This window comes from Sycon ciliatum, chromosome 1 (assembly GCF_964019385.1).
Source record: "Sycon ciliatum chromosome 1, ocSycCili1.1, whole genome shotgun sequence".
Classification (NCBI taxonomy): domain Eukaryota; kingdom Metazoa; phylum Porifera; class Calcarea; order Leucosolenida; family Sycettidae; genus Sycon; species Sycon ciliatum.
This window is the reverse complement of record NC_088643.1, coordinates 60,357,077-60,369,459: the sequence shown is the minus strand read 5'-3', so window position 1 is coordinate 60,369,459 and position 12,383 is coordinate 60,357,077. Positions and strand designations below refer to the sequence as shown.

General features: G+C 47.8%; 1 protein-coding gene across 1 annotated transcript; it reads left to right on the top strand.

Moving 5' to 3' along the window:
* The first annotated feature begins 347 nt into the window (after positions 1-347).
* On the top strand, positions 348-10,597 carry LOC135804688 (serine/threonine-protein phosphatase 2A 56 kDa regulatory subunit gamma isoform-like). Its single transcript, XM_065318612.1, has 15 exons — positions 348-568; positions 656-691; positions 772-919; positions 3,058-3,257; positions 3,777-3,887; positions 4,495-4,587; positions 5,162-5,292; positions 5,760-5,819; positions 6,038-6,146; positions 6,699-6,752; positions 7,228-7,398; positions 8,040-8,167; positions 8,388-8,513; positions 9,155-9,227; positions 9,643-10,597. The coding sequence occupies exons 1-15, from the start codon at positions 542-544 to the stop codon at positions 9,961-9,963; spliced, it is 1,788 nt and encodes a 595-aa protein (XP_065174684.1). The 5' UTR covers positions 348-541; the 3' UTR covers positions 9,964-10,597.
* The last annotated feature ends 1,786 nt before the right edge of the window (positions 10,598-12,383 follow it).

Sequence of the window (12,383 nt, the reverse complement as noted above, 5' to 3'; positions counted from 1 at the left end):
CACATTTCACTTTCGGATCGGGTGACCAGGTGACGCACAACCAGGGTTATGAACTCTTGGCACAACGTAGCGCCCGAATAGGTCGACGGCCAAAGTTGCACGCAAAGCCCAGACGTCTACGAGCAGTGCAGTCGAGCACGTGCACGGGCTCTGACATGCCGGCATGCCATGCATGCTACACGTACACTCCGATCCGGTACGAGCGTACTCCATGCAGCTGTTGACTTCACCACATACCAACAGTTGGATTGGGCTCCCTCCCGATTTGGCCCCGGGGAACTACACACTGGCACTGCAAAAACTGCGGGAAGTGAAGTCTCGTCCGAGTACGAGTGTACATCCAGATAGCAATCTGAACAGTAAAACAGTTGTGAAGGTGTCTATCACTTTCTTGAATCTTGTGAATGTGAGTGTATGAAGGTCCATGACCACAATAACCCCTGGTCCATAGCTCACTCTGAGCCTGAAGTGAAGGGGGGAAAGTTGGAAAGGATTTGGCAGTTGCCTCATGTTTTAACGGAGCGGATGAGGTAGCAGTTCGATGAAGAGATCTAAAAGCAAGGAGAAGGTATAGTACGACGGTGGCGTCCATAATCTTGAAATACGGACCTTCAAAAAACTCTCTTTTTATGTTTTCGTTGATGTTTGGTCGAAGACGGCCTCGAAGCCCCATGAGGATGGCAGCGCGGAGGTACGTTACTGCCAGATAAACGTTGCTGGATGTTGGCGAGCCCTTTCGACAAGCTGTGTCGTTGTCTGTTATTGTTTCAGGCGCGCCCCCGGGCGTTTCCACCCGCGTCCGCAGTTCAGAAAATCAAATATGCTCCTCCTCACATGAAGAGGGACAAGTCACACAAGGGATCCAGCCGTTTCAACATTTCCTCCAAGCGCGAGCTGCAGAAGCTGCCACTGCTGAAAGGTGTGTGCACAGATCGGTTGGATTGGATTGGGTGGATTGATTTGCGCCGATATCTGTGGCTAAAAACTTCTGCGCATGACCATGATCTTGAGAGAGTAGAGGGCAAGAGTATCATGTATCCAGTGACGCCTACAGTGTATTCTCGGTACTACAGTGCATTTCAAAACTATAGACGCGTAGGGTTTTTGAAATATTTCAAATTTGGCTGGAACTTTTTGAGAATAGTTTTCGGTATATTGCTCAGGATCGCTCCACAATTACTCTCATATAGTTTCTAAAGGATTGGATAACAGACGCCCAATTTGGAAAAATTTATGCACAAAGTGATCACAGATTTTATGTGGTATAGATGCTGGCATAACGGTTTTTGCCTAGGTACGCGTCTATAGTTTTGAAATGGACTGTAGCACGAATGGTCTTCCAAGGAGAACTAAAGCTGGGGTATCGTGGGCATACTTCCACCAGTAACTCGCGTGCCATGACACTGAGCCTGCAGCATTATGCTCACATGCATTGGTTGCGAATGAAATCCAACCCTCTGAACAAAGCACAGAGATGCTCTTGCTTCGCAGCTCAGTGTTCGGGTGTGTGTGTGGGGGGGGGGGGAGAAGTGTGACTGTGACCGCACAGTCCTGGACATGTTGTTACTAGGGCTGAGTCGGGTAGCATTTTCTTCGGGTATCGGGTTCGGATAGTTTTCCACGGGTAGCACGGGTACCCGATCGGGTAAGGTTTCCATGGTAACACCACAATGCACCCCTTCCCTTACACACTGTCACTGGGTAGACCATGGCAGACCTGCGGAGTATTACATGAATTTGTACACGAGCACTGTGCAATCATGTACATCTACTTGATGTCATCTGCGGCTAGTCGACTTCGGGTTTTCGGGTACTATTCTGTACCCGTCTACCCGAGGTCCTCACGGGTAGCACGGGCACTCGACTACCCATGCACACCACTAGTTATTACAATGTTCCGTAAAGTACCACCAGAGCGTCCGTCTCACGAGAGCGCCCCACCTTGATTTTACAGCCAGGGAAAGGAAAATCGTATGGCAGAGTGCAACAAAGTTTGTACGGTGCGAGAACCATAGTGTACTAAGGTCACGCTTAGCATGTTTTTGTGTGGGGCTCCGCGTTACACTGAGTACAGATTGACTGCACAGCGTGCAATGTGTGCAAGGTACGTGTTGTACGACCTTCAGACAGAACACCACCTCCACAGCACGACCACGAAAGGACGAGTTGGTGGGGCACTCTGCAGATCTGGCTGTACTTTACAGTATAAGGGATTTCACTTGCCGCTGCTGTATGAGGGGGGGGGGGGGGGGTACCCACTGTGTTGAAGAACTTTTCGAAAGTTGAAGCAAATTTGAACCACATCGTGTGGTGGATTTGTGTATCCAAAAGTTACAGGAGGACAGGATAGAGAGGTTCAGTGGCTTGTAGTCAGAATGGGAAATATCAACAACCACAAGCCAGTGGACTATCTCACCTGCAAGTTAGTTCTCTGAAAGATCAGCGCAGTTATGTGTTGTGCAGTTGTGCGTTGCTCTACATGTAGGATTGGCTATCCGGTGGATCAGTGAGAACAAAGCGTACTCCACTTGCCTGTCCAGTTGACCTTTGGCAAGGTCACTGGCTGGAGACTCCATGCAGTTGCCCATCTAACTACACAACCTGTCTGCTGTCCGTGACGAAGTTCAACCCCCCCTGCTCAGACATCATTAGAAGAGTTAAACAAACCGTAGCACTGGCGCTGAGCGGCAGGTGAAAAACCCAGGGTCATACATGTATGATGGATACACATCCCGCTGGTAGGTTTGTATGTCCACACATCCCGTTAGGTTCGTATGTCCCGTTAGGTTTGTATGTCCCGTTAGGTTTGTATGTCCATGATGGACACACATCCCGTTAGGTTTGTATGTCCAAGGCAAGAAGCAACAACCCATGGCACTGCATTAGACAATCTCTACCACTGCGTATCTTGCCAGGCTTACCAAAACAGCCTGGCTGCTTTTACCTGGGTAGTTATCTATCTGACAAATGCAGGCATGTATTCGGGTTCAACTTATTTGACTGACCTCAAGTTGTGTGCCAACTGGGTATTCTCTTTGTGTCTCTAATCTTCTCTAGATTCTCCGCCAAGCGAGCGCAGTGACCTGTTCGTGCAGAAGATTCGCCAGTGTGCTGTCATCTTCGACTTCTCATGCGACCCTCTCAGCGACCTGAAGTGGAAGGAGGTGAAGCGGGCCGCGCTGAACGAGCTGGTTGAGTATGTAACTCACAACCAGGGTGTGCTGACGGAGACAAGCTACCATGAAATTATCGTAATGGTATGCTACCATTTTGTTGTTGTTGGCAGTGCTGCTGCCATGAACATGCCTGAGAACTTTCATTTTGCAGATTTCTTGTTTTGTATCAAAAGTTGTAGATCATGTGAGAGAGTTTCACATGGATTTTGTAAAGTTGTACCCAGGCATGTGAAGGCCAGCAGGGAGTCGAATAACTCTGAGCTGTGCACCAACAAAAGCAGGAACGGACATCTCTTCCGGTGACTTCTACTATGAATCGCATCCCACAAGTTTGCATCGTTTCGAGCGTTGCACATTGCTTCGAGCGTTGCACATTGCTTCACGCTCTGCATTGCTGGAATGCTTCTGTGAATTTTGCTCAATGCCTGTGTATTGACACCAAGGTGGTTACCACAGAATAATACGTTTCGTTTAGTCCGCGATATTGGCACTCAGTTGTCCGCTCGTGAATGTCGGTCGACCAACTGGCTTCTGTACATGCTGCACTGACGAAGAGAAGTCTCTCATTTGTTGTTTTCATTGTGTGCTGTGTGGCTACAGTTTGGATTGAATGCTTTCCGCGCCCACCCGCCCTCCACAAATCCCAATGGTGTGGAGTTCGATCCGGAGGAGGATGAGCCGACACTGGAGCCCTCTTGGCCCCATCTTCAGGTACGGACGTGTGCTGCATGCACTGCTGGTCTTTTTAACATCTAACCTGTATACACATACACACATAAAGTCATGCTGTTTTTCCATGCCATGCAAAACTGCATGGCTCATCATAACTGAACTGTTTTGGAATGCAAGATGGTGGAAAGGAGCCAGGAACAGGTGGTAGAGTAGCCATATTAGCACACACAGCCGCTAGACGCCATCTCGCCAGGGGAAATTCCAACATGGCCTTTTGCCATATTGCCGTTCATTATCGGTACATTGGTGATGTGACGGCAGACATCATGCAAATCCTTTTATGCAACCTTCAAGTTCTTGTCCGTCTTCCTCCAACTGATCTCTGGATTGGTCATACCAACCATATATGGATGGGTTGGGTTCACGACGTGACATTCATGATCTATTATCAGCTAGGCACGCCTGTTTTAGCCATGCGCTACTTCATTTGACCAGAGCGTGTGCAAGCAATGAACTCTGCTGCCTATCCTTATAAAGTTATAATAGTGTTCATGCCTCCACATATTCTTTTTTGTTTATGGAGCCGGATTGTATGTATTGTGAGTGAGAAGGTCATTCGTCTCGTTTCTATGTTCCTTTCCTCTAGTTGGTTTATGAATTTTTCCTCCGCTTCCTCGAATCTGGGGACTTCCAAGCAGCGATTGCAAAGAAGTTCTTGGACCAAAAGTTCGTTCTTCAGGTGAGGTATATGCTAGGATGTCATTGTCAAATATCGGCATTTATTAGTTGAGGGAGTTGAATATTTAAAACTCGGCTGTTGAGCCAATATTCAAAAATGTAATTAGGAAAGGGACGCTCGTATACGAGTAACTGTCCACCACTGTCATTAGATATTATAATTATTATCCAGTCAAAAGTGTGACAGCTAGACACACAACTGACAGAGTATTGGGACATTCAACGACTTGACACCTAACCCCAACAAATCTTTAAAGTGCAAGCCAACAGCCTTCGTGGTGTTGGACCTAGGTGACAGATCGTTGAATGTCCCAGTACTCTCTCAGTCTTGTGCCTAGTTGTCGCACTTTCTGACTGAATAATACTAGTTACCGGAGCTGGATATTATTGTCTCTTCTGTTACATTGCCTCACACCTCTATGTGGTGGTCTGAATTTAGATCCGATTTACATGTCATTGCTCTAGCGCCCAAGTTCTTACAGCATACTCTTTCAACACTGTTGCATAAATGGCCAATGCGGTGTGTTTTTATTTGCTCCATTTGTTTGTTTTGCTCATTGCTCCATCTTGCGCAGCTTCTGGAGTTGTTCGACAGTGAAGATCCGCGAGAGCGCGACTTCTTGAAAACAACGTTACATCGGATCTACGGCAAGTTTCTCAACCTGCGTGCTTATATCCGAAAGCAGATCAACTATATATTTTATCGGTGAGTAACTGTCATGCTATTGCTTGCGGCCCGTTCTTCTCTCTTTGTGCCTACAATATTGTGTGTGTGTGTGTGTGTGTGTGTGTGTGTGTGTGTGTGTGTGTGTGCGTGCATATGCGTGCATGTGTGGATGTGGATACGTAATTAGACGAGGGATGTACTACAACAGCACAACTACTGTGACGGCTATCTGAATCAGCCGCTCAATGGCCCCCTCCCGTCAAAGGCGGTTGGTCCCTTTCGTGTTCGGTCGTTTCACTGCAAATGGTCCTAGTCCTAGTGATCCTCTGGTCAGGCAGTCACCTTACCGGAACTTTCTCCCTGCCCACTTTTATTACAGTACTGAGAGTAACATTTGCACACAATCCTGGGTTCCCAATCCTGGGTTCCCAATCCTGGGTTCTGTACGTTCTATTCTGATTCTATTGGTATTTTGCTGGCTTCTTCTCCGTTTCTCTTGCTGACAGATTTATTTATGAAACAGAAAAGCACAACGGCGTGGCAGAGCTTCTTGAAATTCTGGGCAGGTGAGTGCGCACAGTATTATGGTGAGCATTGCAGTTAACACTCAATGCTACATGTTGCTATGATCCGTTTCGGTGGCCTCGCTACTGCCTGACTTTGTTCTAGCACCGCCAGTGCATGTACTAGTGCACTGTGGGTGTGATTTTGTGGAGAATTGAGACATTCCAATAGTGCAACGGTCTTCGGTGTTCGCTCTGTCTCCTTTTTTCCCACTGCACAGCATCATCAACGGCTTTGCTCTGCCACTGAAAGCCGAGCACAAAGTGTTCCTCGAACGGGTCCTTCTACCTTTACACAAAGTCAAATCCCTCGCCGTCTACCACCCACAGGTAACTCCGGGGAAAAGAGGCTTGTGCCGCTAGAACGGTTTTCATCAACCCGGCGTACTACTAACTAGTGGCTTGCTTGGGGCACAACAAATCTTGTAATGTATGTTTGATATCACAACAAATCTTGTAATGTATGTTCGATATCACAACAAATCTTGTAATGTTTGATATCACCTGTCTAAATGCAGGCTTCCTCTGGACTACATTTGACTGTGGCTGCACTGATGAGCCCTGCTGTGCATGAAGATGTGTGTGTGTGTGTGTGTGTGTGTGTGCGTGTGCGTGTGTGTTGTAGAACTTTTAAACACAACTTGGAGAATACCTGGCCCCTGGAATCGTTTTGATGCATGCTTGTGTGTACATGCGTCTCTGTCTCTGTCTCTCTCTGTCTCCCTCTGTCTGTCTCTCTCTCTCTCTCTCTCTCTCTCTCTCTCTCTCTCTCTCTCTCTCTCTCTCTCTCTCTCTCTGTCTCTCTCTCTCTCTCTCTCTCTCTGCCTCTCTCTCTCTCTCTCTGTCTCTGTCTCTCTCTGTCTGTCTCTCTCCCTTATATAGCTGGCCTATGGAGTGGTTCAGTTCCTGGAGAAGGACCCCACCCTCACAACAGTCGTAAGTAACCTGTCCTTAACACCGCTGTGTGTTCATATCCTTCAAATCATACATGACATGTGCCCAAAACCATTTAGCATGACCTGTGTTGTGTGTGTGTGTGTGTGTGTGTGTGTGTGTGTGTGTGTGTGTGTGTGTGTGTGAAAGCCCGCGAGTGGAGCAAACTACCGCACGAAGACGACGACTTGGAACGACTCTGAGCATTGGCTCATGGAATGTTCGCCCTGTTGTGGAGAGTGATGGACCAGTTCAAGAGGCAGCCGTGAGAGGAATCGTTTCCGATGATAAGCCAGATCCATAGCTGCCAGAGATGGCTCTCTCGAACATGGTCCCTGACCTAGTACCTCTCTCTCAGCGGACTGCCGTCGCTCATCGTTCCATATTGTCGGCCCCGCAAGGGGACACGTGACCATAATAGCAGTGTTTACCATGACCATGTGTGTGTGTGTGTGTGTGTATTCTTGTTACTGGGAAGGTTATCAATGGTCTCCTAAAGTACTGGCCCAAGATGCACAGCCCAAAGGAAGTCATGTTCCTGAACGAAGTGGAAGAGATTCTGGATGTTCTTGAGCCCAGTGAGTTTGCGAAGATCCAGCGGCCGCTGTTCCACCGCATTGCACAGTGCGTGTCTAGTCAGCACTTTCAGGTAAGCGCTAGTCCACTGCTCTGATACTCTTTCGCCGCTCGATGGCTGTCCGTTCGTAGACAACGCTACGGCTACACACATGCACACACACACACACATTGCGTTCCATGCAATTACAGTGCACTGTCTTTTGTCCCGTATGCAGGCACAATCCAAGTATCCATTCAGCCCCACACGCACGCCTTCACACGATCCAAGTGTCTATTTTTCGAGAGAAGAGACTTGTCCTCACTCAAGGTTCAGATTGATCCATGAGAAGGTCGAGTCTATCTTGCATACATGGGTAGCAGCAGTTTATAAAAGACATGCATAGTCGAAAAGTTGAAAGGAGCACAGCGGCAGGAGAACCAACCAATTACAGCGCGGAGAACTGTCTAGATTTGACCGATGAATGAACAGAGAGATATGAGTAGGAAATGCGCACAATATACACAAAGGAAGAATCTTATGAGTAGCGTACATCTGGATGCCTTGCGTTGTAGCGGACAGTACAGCTCCCGCGCGAATGAGGGGAACGCGTTCTCCCAGCATGTGTTATCTGTTGTCAGGGGAAGCCATCGGCTGCCGATCCCGACACAACACTTGTACCCTGTCCTTGTGTTAACATGTGTAGTTGTGTACCTCCTCTGTATGCTATGTAGGTTGCTGAGCGTGCTCTGTATTTCTGGAATAACGAGTACATTGTCAGCCTGATCCACGGAAACTGCTCTGTGATCCTGCCGATCATGTTTGGTGATCTCTATCGAAACTCCAAGAATCGTCAGAAGGGGTGAGCGCTGGCTAGCACAGCTGTCAAGCATGTGTGTGCGTATGTGTGCGTGCATGTGTGTGCGTATGTGTGCGTGCATGCGCATGATTGGTGCATTGCATGCTAGCATGCCATTATTTTCAGCGTCTTTAGTCAAAATTCTTTGCCCCCCCCCCCCCCCCCAAATCGTCTGCATGTTCTCATGTTATGCTCCTTCTCTGCACTCTATTATCCACTGCAGACGGTCATCGCTATGGCATGCTCGCACTATTCAAGGCCTCATCTACAATGCGTTGAAGATCTTCATGGAGATGAATCAGACTCTGTTTGACGAGTGCACATCGCAGTACAAGGCAGACTTGGCAGAGTAAGTCGTGCTGCTGTCTGGCCTGTAGTCCTGTCTGGACATGTGGTGCTAGTTTTCACCAAAGTTCACTGGTGCAATAATAGCTTCGGCCGGACCTCACCACCAGCATCAGCACCAACACAATCACTACCTCCTCCACCACCGCCACCACACTGCAAGTTTTATTGTCAGAAATAGTCATCAGCCTACATTCGGTAAAGTAGGTGTGATGCTGCACTGATACGCATACATCAATAGTGCTGTTGTCCACTTTATCAAGAGGGAGAACGTCAGAGTTAAATTGCATAGCCAACTGAAAAGCTGGAGGAGCTGACTAGAGTAGCAGGGTATGGAGATGGCAAAAGATGGCGTATGCTTGCATGATGAGCAGGCCAGACACACATGTCGACCCAACAGTGACACGCGCCTGAAATAATTGTGAGCGTTTCTTAGCAAATGAATCACATGCACTGTGAAAAAGAGAAAATGATCATACATACCAATAGTCGTAATCGGAATACATTGTACACACCGTCAGCAGAGTATTATCGGAGGCACCACTGCCTGCATTCTGGCAGACGCGCGCGGGTTTTGGTCCACAACTTCACATTGCCAGGTCCTGATTTTCTTCTGTGACCTCTTTGTTGTATGCGGCACGACAGGCAAGAACGCAAGAAGAAGCTGAGAGCAGAGTCGTGGGCAAATACTACCCAGCGTGCCAACCAGAACCCACTGGTAGGTGACATGATCATCACTGGTAGTCCCTAAAAACTGACTGCATGCGCAACGGGTACTAGCGCATGCAATCAGTTTTCCTTGGCTTACATTGTATATCAGTTGTGTACATGTACTTGCAACATGTGATGCACTGCACCATACTGTTTCGAGTGACATGCTGGTCACTTACTGCTTGCACACGCTTTTGGATCATCAGTTCATTGCAGTGAATGCTCCCCCATACTCATGGTGCTGTATCCAGTGTTTGTGCAGCAGTTGACTGAAACTGCAACTGCTGTTGTGAAGGTGGTGTGATGATTGTGCTGTTCTTGGACTAATCATTATCACCATGGCCTGCTCTCTCTCTCTCTCTCTCTCTCTCTTTCTCGGCATGTTTGTGCACGCATACACGTACATATCATTGTTCTTGCAGAGCAAGCTTCTGTTCAAGCAAAGCATCAAGGAGCCAGCGGCCGAACCAGTGTCGCTGCAAGACACCGGCAGTATTCGACAGAGTATGAGCAACTCCGATGATGAGCGCAGCTGCAGTGGCTCTGTCGCCGAGGACGATGCAGATGCTGCTGTGACTGCACCAGAGCGTACCAAGGGTGTACATGTACGGCGCAAGTCTTACCTGCCAGGTGATTACGAGACCAAGGTGGCTCTGGACAAGTACAAGACGCAAGACGAGCAGCTCAACTCCGTCGGTGACACCCCCGCCCCCACTGCAGAGCCTGCTGCATGCGAAGCGTAATCGCTTGAGGACTATGCTGGGAAAGCAGCGCCAGTCTGCTCTCTCTCTCTCTCTCTCTCTCTCTCTCTCTCTCTCTCTCTCTCTCTCTCTCTCTCTCTCTCTCTCTCTCTCTCTCTCTCTCTCTCTCTCTCTCTCTCTCTCTCTCTCTCTCTCTCTCTCTCTCTTAGTACGAGGACCAAGTCTGAGAAACTGCATGACCAATTACCCCACCCCTCTCAGGGAAGGATTTTCAATGATTTTATGCCGAAGCATTTACACTGATCATAAAAATTTGAAAAATCTCAGAAAACCATCCGTTCGTTCCTTGCCAAATATTGACTTGAACTTTAGGGTTGTGTTGCCATGGTAAGCAAGGTGATTCTCCTTCATTTCGCAACCTGTGGAAGGAGCTTTTGAAATTTTCTTTTTCTTTTGGCTGACTTGAGCTGCTTAGAAGCTAGTCTGAGGATACGAATAAGTGAATGCACAACAAGTGAGTTTCGCCAAGGCGGCGGAACTATTGGACGACCGCGCGTATCATGTTGCGGCTAGGTTGCGGCACATAATCATTATGTACTGTGTATGGATTAATGTATGCATGACAATCATGATTGTATTCTCTTCGTATCACCGAAATATTGCTGTTGCTGGTTCACTTTTTGGATCTTGAGTGTCATGCAACTACCTCATGATTACCATGACTGTGCAGTTCATCCACCGTCCGTGGAGGGCTCAATTTGCCGAAGGCAACGAGCGGAGTACACGGTACACATACAGAAGAGCGAGCAGCAGCAGTTTCGGAACTCTGCGTTTCACGAACTGAATCGATCATCAGACGAGAGTCTGTCTGTGTAGACTCTGCCTCCTGGTTGGCAGTTTAGCATGCAGCTTGTCCAATGCCGGTACATAGAGAATATGATAGTGTGACTCCTTGAACTGGAGAAGCAAAGAAGAGAAAACTGTCGACAGCGCACCTCAAGTGTCTGCAACAAGTCAAGTGCAGTTGGGTCCACACCAAGGCAGGTGCATAGACTTGTCGTGGCTGGCTGATCGTCCCTACGTGTTAGTTATCCCAAGCCCGTTTGCACAAAGTATATGTGCGCCTCTTGGTAGTTCCACTCAGGCGTACCTCAGACCCAAAGCACAGAGAGAAGTCAGGGTGGCGGAGCCCTCAGGTCCGATAATAGTAAAGGAACAGTAAGAAACTACAAAGTCAAAGGCCACACCGGCTCAAGCGGACAAGTCCGCTTGAGCGGTAGCGGAACTCCTATAAAGAAAGTCAAGAAAGCTATAAAAGAGAATAAGACTAATACAAGACTCATACAAGACTAATCCAAGACTCAAACAAGACTAATCCAAGACTCCTCGATATCTGGCTAAGTCAGCGAACTTATACTAGCTGAAATCTATGCGAGCGGCTACGAAGGGAAGGATCGAGCAGGCAGCAGCGAACGAGTAGTGAGCTGTGCTAAACTCAGCAAAGAGTAATGTCTGTATCTAAGTATTGAAGCTAATGCTAATCATGAATCGGAGCAACAAAGCGGAACAGCAGAACAGCGGACCGGCAACAGAGACAATAGCTGACAGTTCTATGGTAATGGATAGTCTAGGTCCGGCGACAGGAGAGGTAACCCTATCCTAATCAAAAGGAAGAGAACATTGATGAAGAGCCGCGGTAGAGGTAGGTGACACGCTGATAGTGAATGTGTGCAGTACTATAGTGGTATTGGTAAGTAGTACTATCTATACAGGGCCATGACATCTCCCTCGGCTACAAAGAAAAGGGTCACGTCCTCGTGACGGGAAGAAATAACACAAAAGAGCCAATGAAAAGGGCTAAAATAAAAGGAAACTAAAGATCGCAGTAGTTCCAAAGAGGGTGTGAGCAAGAGGGAACAAAGCTTCAGACTTCGAATCAGGAAAACGAAATCGGAAAGAACCTACGGCTAGAACTAACGAACACAATGTTAAGTCTAGTTTCTTTGGCAGGTGGCATCTCTAGCAGGGTCTAACCTTGGAAAAATTGTGACGCTAAACAGTCACTAGCAGCAGAACAAAACTATAAGATAACTGATGAGCTATGTCGAACAGAACAAAACGAATGGACAGCGGATCTAATCTATTGGCACAAAATCTTGGTGTGTGCTGGGAAACAATCCTAATCAAAGCACGATGGAGCTAGGAGCTAATTGTTCACTGCCTAAGGCACAGGACCAGGGGTAACAGTTGGGCAGTAGGCACTCGAGAGTTAGATAGGAGCAAAGTCGGAACTTAGAGAACTAACTGTATGGGGCACAATTGTTCGTACATAGATAGATAGAGTCTTACTTGGTGGCACTCAGGTAGCAGACAGAGATCAGTGCGGACGGTACTCATGATGATGGTGGACGGCAGTACTTGAATCAAGTTGAGCAGACACTATTAGGCACATGGAAGACAGT

What these genes read in the sequence shown, in the direction of transcription:
- LOC135804688 (XM_065318612.1), top strand. Translation starts at nt 542, where the DNA reads ATGAAGAGATCTAAAAGCAAGGAGAAG. An exon ending in GAAGCTGCCACTGCTGAAAG is followed by an intron (nt 920 to 3,057) that starts GTGTGTGCACAG and finishes AATCTTCTCTAG; the next exon opens with ATTCTCCGCCAAGCGAGCGC. An exon ending in ACCATGAAATTATCGTAATG is followed by an intron (nt 3,258 to 3,776) that starts GTATGCTACCAT and finishes GTGTGGCTACAG; the next exon opens with TTTGGATTGAATGCTTTCCG.